We start from the raw sequence: 17,727 nt of genomic DNA on the forward strand, positions 1-17,727 counted from the left end.
GCCCCTGTACATTTTCAGCTAGGTTCAGGGGATTCTACAGCCCATCTACCAGTCCTTATGCTTATATTTCACTATATTCATTCTGTTTCTGTAAACTGCCTGCCTAACAGCAGACCGACTCCTGCCCTGTATATTCCATTATCCCCGCGCCTTTTAGTCAGAAAGCATTCTGGTTTCTGGCCAGACAGCGTAGTTCAGAGACGGACATTATTTATCCAGTCAGGTGGCTCCTTCCACCGCACCGCAGCCATCTTTGTAGAGGACTGGCTTTATGACGAGCTGTGTCGTTTCGGCGCCGCCATCTTGGTAGTGGAGGGGCCTGTGACAGTGATGGCCGGAAGGGATGAGAGTGCGCTTCCTCCGAGCCTCGCAGACCGCTAGAGTGAGGTATAACGGGCATGAGCTGGGACTGACGCCTGCGGAGCGGTTTCTCAGGAAAGCTGACCGCAGCGGAGGAGGATGTCGGCGAGCGCGGTCTACGTGCTGGACCTAAAGGGCAAGGTGAGAGGCGCCCCTTGCCAGACGGTGGCACAGGCTGGCCTCACCCAGCTGGCAGTTTTAAAATCCCCCAGTCATGGCGGGATCTGTGCCCTGGGCAGGCGGCAGTATAGGCGTTCTATACTGGGGATATAGAGCGGACACGTAGTATTGTATGGCTAGCCGCAATTTAATGCGGTCACGTGACTGCAGGCTCCAGCTGCGTCCCATCAAGCCTGGTCAGTGTATACTGGGAAACTGCTCGACCAGCAATTACCAAGGAGCTTCACAGCGCTGATGAGGAAAGATCAGTGCATCCCCAAGTACTGCAAACTCAGAATCGCAAGGGGTTCCCATACTCCTGGAATTTCTGGGGTTCTGGCAGCGTAGGAGTCGCCCACAGTGATATTTGGTCATGAGATGTCTTAGGAGGATTCTCAGGGTGCGCACAGTGAATCCGATCTTCAGAGTATGTACAGGAATTGTACTGTAGAACCGAAGATCTGGACTGAGATAGAGGAACTACAGTTAGACCTCATTCCGTGTGACGGCCGTCTAAGTAACACGGCCATTTTTAGCACCAGTGAAAGTCTATGGGGCTATTCACATGGCCGTTCTTTTAACGGGCAGTGAATAGCGTCCGTCCAAAAAACAGAACATGTCCTATTTTTTCACAGTCAGACGGACTCCATTGAAATCAATTGGACTGTTTTTAACGGCCTATTGACAGTGCACCTGTCTAATGGCCGTTAAAAATGGGTACACTTTACCCAGGCCATTTAGGGGTTTAAAAAAAAAACTCGCCTCATCCACTTGCTCGCGGAGCAGCAGTCTCTTCATTGAGCAGGACCTGCCATCTCCATGGTGACGTAACCACGTGGGAGCGCGCAGTGACATTATCGCGCACCTTCGGCAGGTCTCGTTCTGTGAAGAGAGAACAGACTGCTGCAGTGCGAGCAAGTGGATAAGGTAAGTTTATTTTTTTGTAAAATCAACAAACAAAAAAATGCGGAGGGCCACTATGGGGGCATCATTTAAACCATGGGGGAATTTATTTAACCCCTTAAGGACTCAGCCCTATTTCACCTTAAGGACTTGGCCATTTTTTTGCAAATCTGACCAGTGTCACTTTAAGTGCTGATAACTTTAAAACGCTTTGACTTGTCCAGGCCATTCTGAGATTGTTTTTTCGTCACATATTGTACTTCATGACAGTGGTAAAATAAAGTAAAAAAATACCAAATTTACAAAAAATTTGTAAAAAAAATTTGCAAATTTCCAAGTTTCAATTTCTCTACTTCTATAATACCTCCAAAAATAGTTATTACTTTACATTCCCCACATGTCTACTTCATGTTTGGATCATTTTGGGAATGATATTTTTAATTTTCGGGGATGTTACAAGGCTTAGAAGTTTAGAAGCAAATCTTGAAATTTTTCTGAAATTTTCAAAAACCCAATAATAGGGATCAATTCACGTCTGATGTCACCTTGCGAGGCTTACATAATAGAAACCACCCAAAAATGACCCATTCTATAAACTACACCCCTCCACGGTATTCAAAACTGATTTTACAAACTTTGTTAACCCTTTAGGTGTTCCACAAGAATTAATGGAAAATAGAGATACAATTTGAAAATTTCACTTTTTTGGCAGATTTTCTATTTTGTGTCAAATCTGTTTTTATTGGTAAATAAAAGCATATACAAAGTACATACAGTGATAACAGTCTCCTTAAGGAAACCTATTGCAAAAGACAGACTAGACATCTTCACCATTAACACAATCAAGTATCAATTAGGCTTCTAGGGCTATGACCCGACACTACAGGCATGTGAAGACCTCCAATCTTATCGTAATTTCTGATATCTCTAAATGTACATATGGAATATCAGGTGAGTACATACAAAAAGACACTAACAACACATATAACTAATAGAACATATTAGTCCTGTCGCCTATGATGTTGTCCAATGATTACTAATACCTTCCATCCACTGTGTCATATAACTCGTTCCCCAAGATAAATTATTGAGGTTCCGTCAAGACCAGGCTCAATTGGCAGCATATTCCTCCTTAACAGGGTCGAGTTACTTGGGGCGTGTATGATGGGAACCTCACATCAGCTTACTTTCCTAATACCCGATCCTTGTCAATCTCCTCCATATCTATCTTCCTAGTGTACTTTATCCACGGATCCCAGACCTGCAAATATTTATCTCTTGTGTTATAAGTCCAACCCACTAATTCCTCCATTCTGCACATATCGCTCATTTTCTCATGCCACATCCTAAGGGACGGCGGGTCCTTATCTCTCCATTTCATAGGGACTAACAATTTTGCAGCTGCGATCATATGTGTGGGAAGACTCATTCTATTTGGTCTGAATCCAGTTAGGGGTAACCACAAAAGAACTAGTTCTGGGGTAAGTTTCAGGTCCACAGAACATATCTCGTTGATTAATTTTTCAATATCTCCCCAAAATGCCTTCAAACTCGGACAGAACCACCACAGGTGTGATATAGAACCTCTGTCCTTCCCGCACCTCCAACATGAATCATCGGATACCAAACCCATTTTGAATAACATCTCGGGGGTTCTATACCACCTAGTTAGAATTTTTAGGGAATTTTCCTGCGTCAGAATACATTTAGAAAATCCGTGTGAGTGTGACAAGATATAGTTTTTGTCCCTATCATCCAGTTTGCAATTCAGTTCTCTCTCCCATGCGCCAATGTACGTGGGAATACTTTTGAACTTATCTCTCAACAATTGCGTATAGATGAGTGAGATGCATTTCGGGGGGATCTTGGGAAGCAAAATGTAGGATTCCAACCAGGTAGGATCTGCAAGCGGAACAAACTTGGACTTTTTGAGCTTATTACACGTGATCTCAAAGTCCCTGACCTGCAGGAAGTCCCAGCTGGCAGCATTTCCCCCTTCTAAGGAGGCGTAATAGTCATTCTGATGTGACAATTTCACAAGATCTCCTAATACTTTCCCCGGACAGGAGTTCCAGATGGGGCCTGGGTCGACCAATGATTTGTTCAGGATCTGGGGCAACATTTTAAGAGGTGTTAGAGGTGACAACTTCCCTCTCCCCATGTTAAGCTCTTCTGCTCTATTACATGCAATAACTGTACTTTTCGTGAGGACACTGACCAGGGAATCTTTATCTGGTTTTTTGAAAGGGAACCACAGCATGTAGTCTGCTGAGTTTCCCATGAGGGCACGCTCCATCTCCACATGCAATGGTGAGGGTGTGGGCCTCACCAAGGCAATCCATCTCTCCAGATGTACAGCCTTTACATACTGCTCCACATCTGGGAGTGAAACGCCTCCCTGCTTTTTTCTCCTAGTAAGTAACCCAAAGGGTAGCCTAGCCTTTTTGTTCGCCCAGATATATCTCCCTATGATCCTCCTGAGTTTAAGTAGGTAACTGGCCGGTAAATACAGTGGAAGAGATCTTAGGGTATATAACAGCTGAGGCAATATGTAAGCCGTAATCACATTTTTCCTCCCTAACCAGGAAAGGAATGGCAGAGAGCTTTTGGTGAGAAAGGTTTCTATCTTATTCAATAGGGGAGGGAAGTTTAGTCTGAACAACAGGCCAGGGTCGCTAGAGATATTAATTCCTAAATGCTTGATAGAAGTATGTGGCCACTTGAAGGGTGTCAGTTTCTTAAGTTTAATTAGCTGTGCGGGGGATAAAGATATACCTAGCGCTTCAGACTTGTCCATGTTAATCTTAAAGTTGGACAGAGCCCCAAAGTGCTGGAAAATAGTCAAAACCTCGCTCATAGCCTTTTCAGGATCAGTTAGCATAAGTAGTAAATCGTCAGCGAACGCTGCCATTTTGTGGGTGTGTGTACCTAAGCGCAACCCCTGAATAGCAGAGTTTTGCCTAAACTTTAGAAGCAAGGTCTCTAAGGTGAGTATAAAGAGTGTGGGGGACAGGGGGCATCCCTGCCTCGTGCCATTACGTATCATGAAGGCGTCCGACAGAGTTCCATTAACCATGACGCGCGCTGATGGTGAGGAATATAGCGAGAAAATGGCATTAATAAACTGCACTGGGAAGCCAAATGCCTCCAGTACACTCCGCATGTATAGCCAACTGACTCTGTCGAACGCCTTCTCTGCATCCGTACCTAACAGTACCATTGGTATCCGATTCTTCCTAGCATGACAAACCGCATGTACCACCCTGCTAACATTATATCTCCCCTCTCGTCCTGGCACGAACCCCACTTGTTCCTCCTCCACAAGCTCAGGCAGAAGCTTGGAAATTCTGGAACTAAGCAGTTTAGCCCACCACTTCAAATCAGTGTTAAGTAGGGAAATGGGCCTGTAGCTTCCACATACTTCTTGGTCTTTCCCCTCCTTATGAATCACTGTAATATGCGCTGCCTGAGCTTGTGGGGGTAGAGACTCCCCTCCAAGTAATGAGTTGCATAAGCTGACAAAGTAAGGAACAAGTATATCTCTAAACTTTTTGTAATAAGCAATGGGGAACCCATCCGGCCCCGGGGACTTCCCAGTCGGAATGGTATCTAGGACCCGTGCCACCTCCTCTGCAGTAAAAGGCTTCAGTAGTTCGCGGCTATTCGCCTCTGAGACTGACGGGATCATAATAGAGCTTAAGAATTTTTTAATCTGCAGGGCTAAGTCTGGGTGGGTACCTCCCTCTTTCAAGTTGTATAGAGATTCATAAAACTTGCAGAACTCCCTTGCTATGGCTGGCGTGTTTGTTAGCTTACTTCCATCTGACGTTTTTATCCCTTGAATGAAAGACTTATCTCTCTGATGTTTTAAAAGAGCGGACATTAGCTTGGAGCTTTTATTACCATGAAGGTAATGTTTAAAACGTAGGGCCTGTAATATTTTTGCTGTTTTAATATTAAGGAGATCTCTAACCTGCCTACGTAGGGAAGCTAGGGAGTTGTATATCTCATCTGACTGCGATTTTTTGTGTAAACCTTCAAGTGTAGATATTTGCAGTAATAGTGAGTTCAGTTTTTTCACTCTATCTCTTTTTAACCTAGTGCCCAGACCAATAAGCTCTCCTCTGATCACTTCTTTATGTGCTTCCCACAGAATGGGCCTTGAGATCTGATCTGAGTCATTATTTAGAAAGTATTCTCTCAGTTTTTGTGCGATTGCCTGCGCATGAGTTGCATTATCTATTAACGTGGTGTTTAAACGCCAGGTCCAGGATCTACGCGGTAAGTCCGCAAACCTCACACTTACACTTATGGGAGCGTGGTCAGAAATAACTGCATTGTCTATCGTAGCCTCCGTGACCAATGGGAGCGCATGGTTGGATAAGAAAATATAGTCCAACCTCTGGTACGAATCATGTACTCTAGAGTGGAACGTATAGTCCTTATCTTCAGGATGTAACAATCTCCAGACATCCGAGAGACCAAAGTCCGACAGCGCAAGGTGAAGTCTGCGGAGTTGCTTAACGGGCACATTCCTACCTCTGGATGTGGTGTCTTTTATGGGGTCAAAGATCATGTTCAAATCACCCCCCATGATCAACAATCCTTCCGCAAAGGGCTTCAGGATGTCTAGCGTCCGTAAAATCCACTTAATCTGGTTATAGTTTGGAGCATATAGATTTGCCATAGTAATCGTTAAATTAAGAATTTTCCCTTTAACTAACAGGTATCTACCTTCCGGATCCACCATTTTAGCTAACAGTTGGAACGGGACATTCTTTCCCACTCCTATAGAGACGCCCCTTGAGGCCGACGAGTGAGAAGCATGAAACCATTGGGGGAATTGTTTGCTAATCATATTAGGTATATGCATATGCCTGAAGTGAGTTTCCTGTATAAAGGCAATATCAACACGGTCTTTCTTTAACGTGTGATATAGCTGACTCCTCTTTTGAGGGATATTAGCCCCGTTAACATTAAGCGAGTATACTTTCACTTCAGCCATATCCAAACCAACAGTTATCTAAAAGAGCCGCAGTACATTGGATGTCAAGCAGGACAGGACATAAACAATAACATGTAAAAACGAAAATGAACAGAACAAGTGGGCTATAGAGCCCAATGGCGTCTCGCGACGCAGTGAGGCACACTCTGGCCCAATATCTAAGGCCAGTGGGGGGTGACATGTGTGGAGAAGTCACAGGACCCATCTCCATCCACCCGGTCTATCAAGCTGGAAAAAGAGTACCCGTAATTACATCAAATAAACAACTTATGAGTACAGTGGGAAAAAGTTGTAGATTATTATGAAGTAGAACCGTAAACCCCTGACTGGGGAAACCGTCTCTGTTATCTCAGAGAAAAACCCTGTCACATGAGGTGTCTTCCATAAGTACAGAGAAATTAAACACTTTAACATGAAGAAGGACTTCTCTTATGGGAAAAGAGTCCTGTATCTCAGGTGGCTTTCTTCCTCGGCGAGCGACCCTTGCTCGCTGTCTGCCACTGCAGGTTCTGCGGAAGCTGAGGCAAGTCTGGCGGGAAAGACGTTGGTAGCCATGATGGGATTTCTAGCGGTTCCATCTGTAATGCGTCCCACAACCTGGGCAAATCTTCTGGTGCTCGCACCGTATATTGCCTACCCTCAATTGTGGTTGTCAGGCCAAAAGGGAAGAGCCACTTCACCGGGAGCTTCTTCTCCCTTAAGGCATTAGTTAGTGGACGAAAGGCCCTTCTTTTCGCCAACGTACTGGTCGCCAAGTCCTGAAACAGTAGAATCTTATGTTCCTCCAGTAAGAGATCACCCGCCTCTCTCGCAGCTCTGAGCAAGGCCGCAGTATCTAGGTAATTCAAAAGAGCACAAACCACATCCCTGGGGGGTTCTGTAGCCGGCGGTTTCGGGCGCAGGGCTCTATGGGCGCGTTCAATAACAATGGCGTCTGCGCGCTCTTTGCCCACCAGCATCCCAAATAAACTGCGAACTGTGGGTGTCAGCTCCTCTGCAGAAATCAATTCTGGTATCCCTCTAAGGCGTATGTTCTTGCGGCGCCCTCGGTTCTCCTGGTCTTCCAGGTGCAAAAAGGCAGCATTCACCTGTTTACAGACCGAGGCAAGTTGCGACTGCATCCCCGCACTGTGCTGAGTCATGAGGGAGTGCGAGTCTTCCAAGGCCTCCACTCTATGGCCCATATGTAAGACCTCCGCCTTGATGTCCGACAGTTCTTTCAGGACTGGCGACAGAGCTTTGTCTAGCGATTGAGCTAACGACTGTTGTAGGAATGCTCTGGTGATTGGTAAAGCGTCTCGCTCACCTTGTATTTCAGAACAGGCATCCGAGCTGTCGCCATCAGAGTCCTCTTCCCGCGCCTCTGCAGCTAACGTATGGCGCGCTGCTTTCCCCCGCTCCGGCTGAGACGAAGGGGTCTTCTTGCTGAGGTACTTGTTCATATCGCTCTGCGAGCTTTTCAGTTTCGGGGTGCTCTCCACTTCTCCTCTCTTCTCTCTGTTAGTCTTCCTCATAATCTCGTCGGGTAGCTATGAAATAGGCTTAAAGACCGGGCTTTTGGTGAGGAGCTCAGGCGCACACGTCCTCCACCATGCTCAGCCGGCTCCGCCCCCCCAGATTTTCTATTTTAATAATCTTTTTCCAGTTACAAAGGAAGGGTTAACAGCCAAACAGAACTCAATATTCATGGCCCTTATTCTGTAGTTTACAGAAACACCCCATATGTGGTCGTAAACCGCTGTACGGGCACACGGCAGGGCGCAGAAGGAAAGGAATGCCATACGGTTTTTGGAAGGCAGATTTTGCTGGACTGTTTTTTTTGGACACCATGTCCCATTTGAAGCCCCCCCTGATGCACCCTAGAGTAGAAACTCCATAAATGTGACCCCATCTAAGAAACTACACCCCTCAAGGTATTCAAAACTGATTTTACAAACGTCATTAACCCTTTAGGTGTTCCACAAGAATTCATGGAAAATAGAGATACAATTTCAAAATTTCACTTTTTGGGGAGATTTTCCATTTTAATAAAAAACATTTCCAGTTGCAAAGCAAGGGTTAACAGCCAAACCAAACTCAATATTTATGGCCCTGATTTTGTAGTTTACAGAAACACCCCATATGTGGTTGTAAACTGCTGTACGGGCACACGGCAGGGTGCAGAAGGAAAGGAATGCCATACGGTTTTTGGAAGGCAGATTTTGCTGGACTGGTTTTTTGACACCATGTCCCAAATGAAGCCCCCCTGATGCACCCCTAGAGTAGAAACTCCAAAAAAGTGGCCCCATTTTAGAAACTACGGGATAGGGTGGCAGTATTGTTGGTACTAGTTTAGGGTACATATGATTTTTGGTTGCTCTATATTACACTTTTTGTGAGGCAAGGTAACAAGAAATGGCACCGTTTTTTATTTTTTGTTATTTACAACATTCATCTGACAGGTTAGATCATGTGGTATTTTTATAGACCAGATTGTCACGGATGCGGCGATACCTAAAATGTATACTTTTTTTTATTTATGTAAGTTTTACACAATAACAGCTTTTAAAAAAAAAAAAAAAAAAAAAAAAAATGTTTTAGTGTCTCCATATTCTGAGCCATAGTTTTATTTTTTGGGAGATTGTCAGGTAGGGGCTAATTTTTTGCGGGATAAGGTGACTGTTAGATTGGTACTATTTTGGTGGGCAAACGCCTTTTTGATCGCTTGCTGTTGTACTTTTTGTGATGTAAAGTGACAAAAAGATGGTTTATTTTTTTTATGGTGTTCATCTGAGGGGTTAGGTCATGTGATATGTTTATAGAGCCGGTCGATACGGACGCGGCGATACCAAATATGTATACTCCCCCCCTTCTGTATTGGAATGCATTGGCTGTATGAGTAATACAGTGAGTATTACTCATACAGCTTCCGGGGCCTGTGAGATCCAGGGGGCTGGATCTCACAGGCTCTTCACCGGAAGACATCGCTCTGCTTATCATGCCATCGGGTCCCCCCAACAGCCACATGGGGACCCGATGGCGGCGCCGCCGGATAAGGTAAAACCCGCAAACCGCAGGTCTGAATTGACCTGCGGTTTGCGGCGATCGCGCCCCCCGGCCTTGTGACAGGATGCCCGCTGAAATCATTCAGCGGGCATCCTGTCACAATTAATTTAAACTTGGGACGTACCGGTACGCCCTGAGTCCTTAAGGGGTTAAAGGGAACCTGTGACCGGGATTTTGTGTATAGAGCTGAGGACATGGGTTGCTAGATGGCTGATGGCACATCCGCAATACCCAGTCCCCATAGCTCTGTGTGCTTTTATTGTGTAAAAAAAACAATTTGATACATATGCAAATTAACCTGAGATGAGTCCTGTCCCTGACTATCTCGCGTACAGGACTCATCTCAGGTTAATTTGCATATGCCAGGCGTCCACTGTTCTCCCATCTGAAAAAGAAGGAAAAAAATAAGCTAAAATAACAAATCTTCAGGAGCTACCCTTCAGAGCAGGGAGGTCTTGCCTCCTATTGACACTAGAAAAAAACTGAAGCGCTCTCTCTAGGCTGGAGGGAGTATAGCTGCCAGGGGAGGAGCTAACAGATTTTACTAGTGTCAACGCCTCCTAGAGGACATATCTATACGCATGGTTTCTGTGTCCCCCCAATGAATATGGGCGAGAAAGAGATTTTACTGGTAAGTTATACAAACCGGATTCCAAAAAAGTTGGGACACTAAACAAATTGTGAATAAAAACTGAATGCAATGATGTGGAGATGGCAAATGTCAATATTTTATTTGTAATAGAACGTAGATGACAGATCAAACGTTTAATCCGAGTAAATGTATCATTTTAAAGGAAAAATACGTTAAAATTTTCACGGTGTCAACAAATCCCCAAAAAGTTGGGACAAGTAGCAATAAGAGGCTGGAAAAAGTAAATTTGAGCATAACGAAGAGCTGGAAGACCAATTAACACTAATTAGGTCAATTGGCAACATGATTGGGTATAAAAAGAGCTTCTCAGAGTGGCAGTGTCTCTCAGAAGCCAAGATGGGTAGAGGAGCACCAATTCCCACAATGTTGCGCAGAAAGATAGTGGAGCAGTATCAGAAAGGTGTTACCCAGCGAAAAATTGCAAAGACTTTGCATCTATCATCATCAACTGTGCATAACATCATCCGAAGATTCAGAGAATCTGGAACAATCTCTGTGCGTAAGGGTCAAGGCCGTAAAACCATACTGGATGCCCGTGATCTCCGGGCCCTTAAACGACACTGCACCACAAACAGGAATGCTACTGTAAAGGAAATCACAGAATGGGCTCAGGAATACTTCCAGAAACCATTGTCAGTGAACACAATCCACCGTGCCATCCGCCGTTGCCAGCTGAAACTCTACAGTGCAAAGAAGAAGCCATTTCTAAGCAAGATCCACAAGCTCAGGCGTTTTCACTGGGCCAGGGATCATTTAAAATGGAGTGTGGCAAAATGGAAGACTGTTCTGTGGTCAGACGAGTCACGATTCGAAGTTCTTTTTGGAAATCTGGGACGCCATGTCATCCGGACCAAAGAGGACAAGGACAACCCAAGTTGTTATCAACGCTCAGTTCAGAAGCCTGCATCTCTGATGGTATGGGGTTGCATGAGTGCATGTGGCATGGGCAGCTTGCATGTCTGGAAAGGCACCATCAATGCAGAAAAATATATTCAGGTTCTAGAACAACCTATGCTCTCATCCAGACGTCATCTCTTTCAGGGAAGACCCTGCATTTTTCAACAAGATAATGCCAGACCACATTCTGCATCAATCACAACATCATGGCTGCGTAGGAGAAGGATCCGGGTACTGAAATGGCCAGTCTGCAGTCCAGATCTTTCACCTATAGAGAACATTTGGCGCATCATAAAGAGGAAGGTGCAACAAAGAAGGCCCAAGACGATTGAACAGTTAGAGGCCTGTATTAGACAAGAATGGGAGAGCATTCCTATTTCTAAACTTGAGAAACTGGTCTCCTCGGTCCCCAGACGTCTGTTGAGTGTTGTAAGAAGGGGAGATGCCACACAGTGGTGAAAATGGCCTTGTCCCAACTTTCTGGGGATTTGTTGACACCATCAAATTCTGATTCAACATATTTTTCCCTTTAAAATTGTATATTTTCTCACTTTTGTTCCGTGATTTATGTTCTATTCTGAATAAAATATTAGAAGTTGTCACCTCCACATCATTGCATTCAGTTTTTATTCACGATTTGTATAGTGTCCCAACTTTTTTGGAATCCGGTTTGTACAAAAATCTCCTGTTGTATCAAATCTTCTTTTTGCACAATAAAAGCACACAGAGCTATGGGGACTGGGTATTGCGGATGTGCTAGTGGCCATCTAGCAACCCATGTCCTCAGCTCTATACACAAAATCCCGGTGACAGGTTCCCTAGATGGGGACAAAAAAAGAGAAAATTTATACACCATTATTTAAGATGGGGGGCCTACATTGGGGGCATTATTAAAGCTGTAAAAAAAAAAATCATACACTAGGGGGGACATTATTTTAGCTGGGGGCCTACCATCCTGTGGGTGTTCTCAGAAGGGTGGGTCTAGAAATAACTGCCAATCAAATTCATAACGGACATGAAAAACGGATGCAGAATGGAAATTTGAAATGGACACACTGCCAGAAAATTGATGCACACACTGGCTAACAGTGTGTCCGTTTTTAATGGATGTTTTTTTCACTGTCGTGTGCATGAGGCCTAAGGCTGGGTTCACACCTGAGCGTTTTACAGCGCGTTCCTACACGCTGTAAAACGCTCAACAAGGAGAAACCAATGCTTCCCTATGGGGGGAATGGTTCTCACCTGGGCGTTTTACAGCGCATACGATCGCGCTGTAAAACGCCCGACGCCCCAAGAAGTACATGAGCTTCTTTGGGGCGTCTTGTCGCGCGTTCCCGTACATAGACTTTCGGGAACGCGCGACAATGGGCGTTCACTTGTCTCTGTATGCGCGATTGCAAACGCCCGTACAATCAAGCCTACAGAGCGCTCCATCGCGAACGTTCAGGTCTGAACCCAGCGTCAGTGTGGTCACACTTGTGTTTCTGCAGATTTGTGATACGTGATAGGGTAGCATGCTTCAGGAATAAAAACCTGATACATGACAGAAAGCTATGACCGTCAATGGAGAAAAGGAACAGATCATAATGGATCCTGTGGAAATGATCAGTGATAAGCGAACTTGGGTTTTCAAGTTCGGCGTACAAGGTTTGGGTTATCTAAGAATTCCGTTATGGATAACTTACAGTCCATGGTAGCAGAATCCATATCGGAATTCTTAGATAACCCAAACCTTGTACGCTGAACGTGAACACTAGAAATTATATATCACAGCAGCCAGATGCTCATTCACAATCAGTATTGCGTCTGAGAAGGGTCCGTTGTTGCTGTTTTGCCCTCAATGTGCCATCTATAATCCGCCTGCACTGCCAGACTGGAGATATGATTTCCTACCACACCTGAGGGGATAGGGAATGAGCGAACCTTCCATGCGATACATACGATGTGGGCTGTGGAGGGGTTTTCTATTGATGACACCTGGCCCCCTGCTGCTGTTTGAGGAGGTGGTGGTGCTCCATGCCATACATACGATGTGGGCTGTGGAGGGGTTTTCTATTGAGGACACCTGGCCCCCTGCTGCTGTTTGAGGAGGTGGTGGTGCTCCATGCCATACATACGATGTGGGCTGTGGAGGGGTTTTCTATTGATGATACCTGGCCCCCTGCTGCTGTTTGATGAGGAGGTGGTGCTCCATGCCATACATACGATGTGGGCTGTGGAGGGGTTTTCTATTGATGACACCTGGCCCCCTGCTGCTGTTTGAGGAGGAGGTGGTGCTCCATGCCATACATACGATGTGGGCTGTGGAGGGGTTTTCTATTGATGATACCTGGCCCCCTGCTGCTGTTTGAGGAGGAGGTGGTGCTCCATGCCATACATACGATGTGGGCTGTGGAGGGGTTTTCTATTGAGGACACCTGGCCCCCTGCTGCTGTTTGAGGAGGTGGTGGTGCTCCATGCCATACATACGATGTGGGCTGTGGAGGGGTTTTCTATTGATGATACCTGGCCCCCTGCTGCTGTTTGAGGAGGAGGTGGTGCTCCATGCCATACATACGATGTGGGCTGTTGAGGGGTTTTCTATTGAGGACACCTGGCCCCCTGCTGCTGTTTGAGGAGGTGGTGGTGCTCCATGCCATACATACGATGTGGGCTGTGGAGGGGTTTTCTATTGAGGACACCTGGCCCCCTGCTGCTGTTTGAGGAGGTGGTGGTGCTCCATGCCATACATACGATGTGGGCTGTGGAGGGGTTTTCTATTGAGGACACCTGGCCCCCTGCTGCTGTTTGAGGAGGAGGTGGTGCTCCATGCCATACATACGATGTGGGCTGTGGAGGGGTTTTCTATTGATGACACCTGGCCCCCTGCTGCTGTTTGAGGAGGAGGTGGTGCTCCATGCCATACATACGATGTGGGCTGTGGAGGGGTTTTCTATTGATGATACCTGGCCCCCTGCTGCTGTTTGAGGAGGTGGTGGTGCTCCATGCCATACATACGATGTGGGCTGTGGAGGGGTTTTCTATTGATGATACCTGGCCCCCTGCTGCTGTTTGATGAGGAGGTGGTGCTCCATGCCATACATACGATGTGGGCTGTGGAGGGGTTTTCTATTGATGACACCTGGCCCCCTGCTGCTGTTTGAGGAGGAGGTGGTGCTCCATGCCATACATACGATGTGGGCTGTGGAGGGGTTTTCTATTGAGGACACCTGGCCCCCTGCTGCTGTTTGAGGAGGAGGTGGTGCTCCATGCCATACATACGATGTGGGCTGTGGAGGGGTTTTCTATTGATGACACCTGGCCCCCTGCTGCTGTTTGAGGAGGTGGTGGTGCTCCATGCCATACATACGATGTGGGCTGTGGAGGGGTTTTCTATTGAGGACACCTGGCCCCCTGCGGCTGTTTGAGGAGGAGGTGGTGCTCCATGCCATACATACGATGTGGGCTGTTGAGGGGTTTTCTATTGATGACACCTGGCCCCCTGCGGCTGTTTGAGGAGGAGGTGGTGCTCCATGCCATACATACGATGTAGGCTGTGGAGGGGTTTTCTATTGAGGACACCTGGCCCCCTGCTGCTGTTTGAGGAGGAGGTGGTGCTCCATGCCATACATACGATGTGGGCTGTGGAGGGGTTTTCTATTGAGGACACCTGGCCCCCTGCGGCTGTTTGAGGAGGAGGTGGTGCTCCATGCCATACATACGATGTGGGCTGTGGAGGGGTTTTCTATTGAGGACACCTGGCCCCCTGCTGCTGTTTGAGGAGGAGGTGGTGCTCCATGCCATACATACGATGTGGGCTGTGGAGGGGTTTTCTATTGAGGACACCTGGCCCCCTGCTGCTGTTTGAGGAGGAGGTGGTGCTCCATGCCATACATACGATGTGGGCTGTGGAGGGGTTTTCTATTGAGGACACCTGGCCCCCTGCTGCTGTTTGAGGAGGAGGTGGTGCTCCATGCCATACATACGATGTGGGCTGTGGAGGGGTTTTCTATTGAGGACACCTGGCCCCCTGCTGCTGTTTGAGGAGGTGGTGGTGCTCTAGTGTAATTACAAGTGCTTGCCCAATTCAAGTGAATGGAGTGAGTACTATTCCATTCACCTTAGAGGACGTAGCACTCGCACATCTCTATACAGGCGTTTTCTGGTCACACTGCGCAGCCCTCACATCACGTTTCCATGGAAATCTGAGTAGAGGATTAGAAGTTTTCCTAGGATTCCCTACAATGCTGGTGACCTGCAAGTTTCCGTAGATTAAGCAGGCTACTTAAGGAGAATTACGTGTAGGCGTTCCATATTTTTGTGCTTGCAGCAACAATCTTGGAGGTAAGATTTTAAAGGGAACCTGTCACCATGAAATTCTAGTAAGCAGGAGAAGCTGAACAGATTGATATTATTTTATGGGAAAAGATTCAGTATAACTTGTATTTCATTCATTTAAATTCCTGCTTTTTCTGGGCTTTGAAGTCAAGGAGGCGGTCCTATGGGTGATTGACAGCCATCTCTGTATAGACAGTTATAGAGGGAAGGCTGTCAATCACTGATGGGACCGCCTCTGACTTCAAAGACCAGAATGAGATGGAATTTAAATGTATACCGTAAAATACAAGTTTTATTGAATCTTTTCCCACAAAACTATATATCAATCTGCTCAGCTTCTTGTGCTCTATAACATGGTGCCTGTAGCTCAGAGGCCATGTTCAATGTGGCAGGTTACCTTAAAGCGGTTGGCCACTCTGTTAGCACTTAAAGGGAACCTGTCACCTCCAACAAACATCCCAAGCCGGCAGAAGTACCTGAGAGTAGCCAGCAGCGTGTTTGTAACGATCATTTTCTTCCTGCAGGCAGTTGAAGCAGAAGCTGTAAAAACATTCTTTAATCCCCTGCCGGCGCGCTTCTCTAGTCAGGCTTGAAGTCATGGAGGCAGCGGCCTTCTTGCTTCAAGTCATGGTAACCACGCCCCCTTCCCTGCCCCTTCGCTGTGACTGACAGCACTTATGCAGAGAGTTCGGCTGGCTTTGTCAGTCACAGCGAAGGGGCAGGGAAGGGGGCGCGGTTACCATGACTTGAAGCAAGAAGGCCGCTGCCTCCATGACTTCAAGCCTGACTAGAGAAGCGCGCCGGCAGGGGATTAAAGAATGTTTTTACAGCTTCTGCTTCAACTGCCTGCAGGAAGAAAATGATCGTTACAAACACGCTGCTGGCTACTCTCAGGTACTTCTGCCGGCTTGGGATGTTTGTTGGAGGTGACAGGTTCCCTTTAACTATAAAGAAATTGGGGAGATATTACACTTACTCCTGCCTGCGCCACGGCCCCTGCTGCCCTGCTCGCGCCGCTGCCTGTCTCTTCCATCCCTGCAGGTGCCATGGAGGAGCCACCTCGTCCATGCCTGAAGGAGTGTGCTGCTATCTGGGTCCTAAAGCACCCTGCTTGTATCAGAGGTGCTTTCCTTCTGTACTGGCACTCCTGTCTGTGCAGGGCTGGCAGGGGCTTAGCAGGGACACTTGTTAAAAGCTAAAATAAAGAAACTTTTGCAGGAGGAAGGGAGACTGAGGGGAAGCTGTGATGGCTGATCTGACTGCAGCCTCTGCCCCCTCTGTTTCGCCTGTACTGAGAGGATCCTGCCAACGTGTGAGGATGTAGCAGAGCCAGGAAGGTGGTGAGGACCACAAACTGAGAAATCCCAGTGTCTGTCCTGTTTATGGCCCATCTGCACTGTGTTCTTATCCCAGACATGATATTACAGCCAGACCAACAGTTCAGGAGCTTTAACCCCTTGTGAGGTCTGTGATATCAGCAGCAGCCACTGGTCTCACCATCTATAATTGTGTGCCCTCTCCTTACTGCACACTGTATATGGTGATATGTGACCCCCACCACTGCATATAGAGATCCGTGAGCCCCTGTACATTGTATATAGAGATGTCTGACTATACTTGTTTCCCTTTTTCCCCAGGTGAAGGGCAGTCATATTTTCATAGATGACTTCTAGGCTGTCAGCTCGGAGTAAGTTGTGTGATGATAGACAGGACGCTCCTTTCTATGTGAGCAGATCAACTTGTACAAATTTATTCATCACAGTTCTTGTGCAGCAAAGATCTGTCCCCCCACTCAAAAGATCCCTCTCCTCCGGCAGTCCGTGCACCTAAACAAGGTTCTTGTGCAGAAAACTGGCGAAAAGGTACATAAATTGGTTGGGGTGACTGGTCACGCCCCCCCCTGCCATTGCCACACCTTTTTTTTTTTTTTTTTGTCGCAGTTAAAAAGTTGCAAACGCATAGGGCCAGATTTATTAGCTCAAGTCAGAATAATGGTGTGAAAAAGTTGCAAATTTTTGCGCAATCGCTAAAACTGCGCAAAGATTTGCGACTTTTTTCTGCTCTGTGCTGTGCTCGCCAGTTTTCTGAAAGTGGGCGTGTTTTCTTATGTAAATGAATCTCTAGACAGATTTACTATAGTCGCAAAAAAAAAAAGTCCAATTTCACTCCAGTGAGGACCATGCTTATCTTATGAGATTTTTTACGAAAAAGTTGCATGTTCTATTAAAGACGTGCAACTTTTGTAAAGCTATATATCTGTAAAGAATAAATCAAGGCAACTGGACGTACTGGTGATTTATTCTTTACAGATATACAGGGAGTGCAGAATTATTAGGCAAGTTGTATTTTTGAGGATTAATTTTATTATTGAACAACAACCATGTTCTCA

The 17,727-nt window shown here is 46.4% G+C and overlaps 1 protein-coding gene across 1 annotated transcript in view; it reads left to right on the top strand.

The window, feature by feature from the left end:
* Positions 1 to 313: 313 nt before the first annotated feature.
* Positions 314 to 17,727, top strand: part of AP1M1 (adaptor related protein complex 1 subunit mu 1) — a 48,584-nt gene continuing 31,170 nt past the window's right edge. Inside the window, exon 1 of the mRNA XM_044268838.1 lies at positions 314 to 501. Coding sequence (XP_044124773.1) covers positions 460 to 501 — 42 coding nt within the window. The 5' untranslated portion in view covers positions 314 to 459. The remainder of the gene's footprint in view (positions 502 to 17,727) is intronic.

Source organism: Bufo gargarizans, chromosome 1, assembly GCF_014858855.1.
Source record: "Bufo gargarizans isolate SCDJY-AF-19 chromosome 1, ASM1485885v1, whole genome shotgun sequence".
Lineage (NCBI taxonomy): Eukaryota > Metazoa > Chordata > Amphibia > Anura > Bufonidae > Bufo > Bufo gargarizans.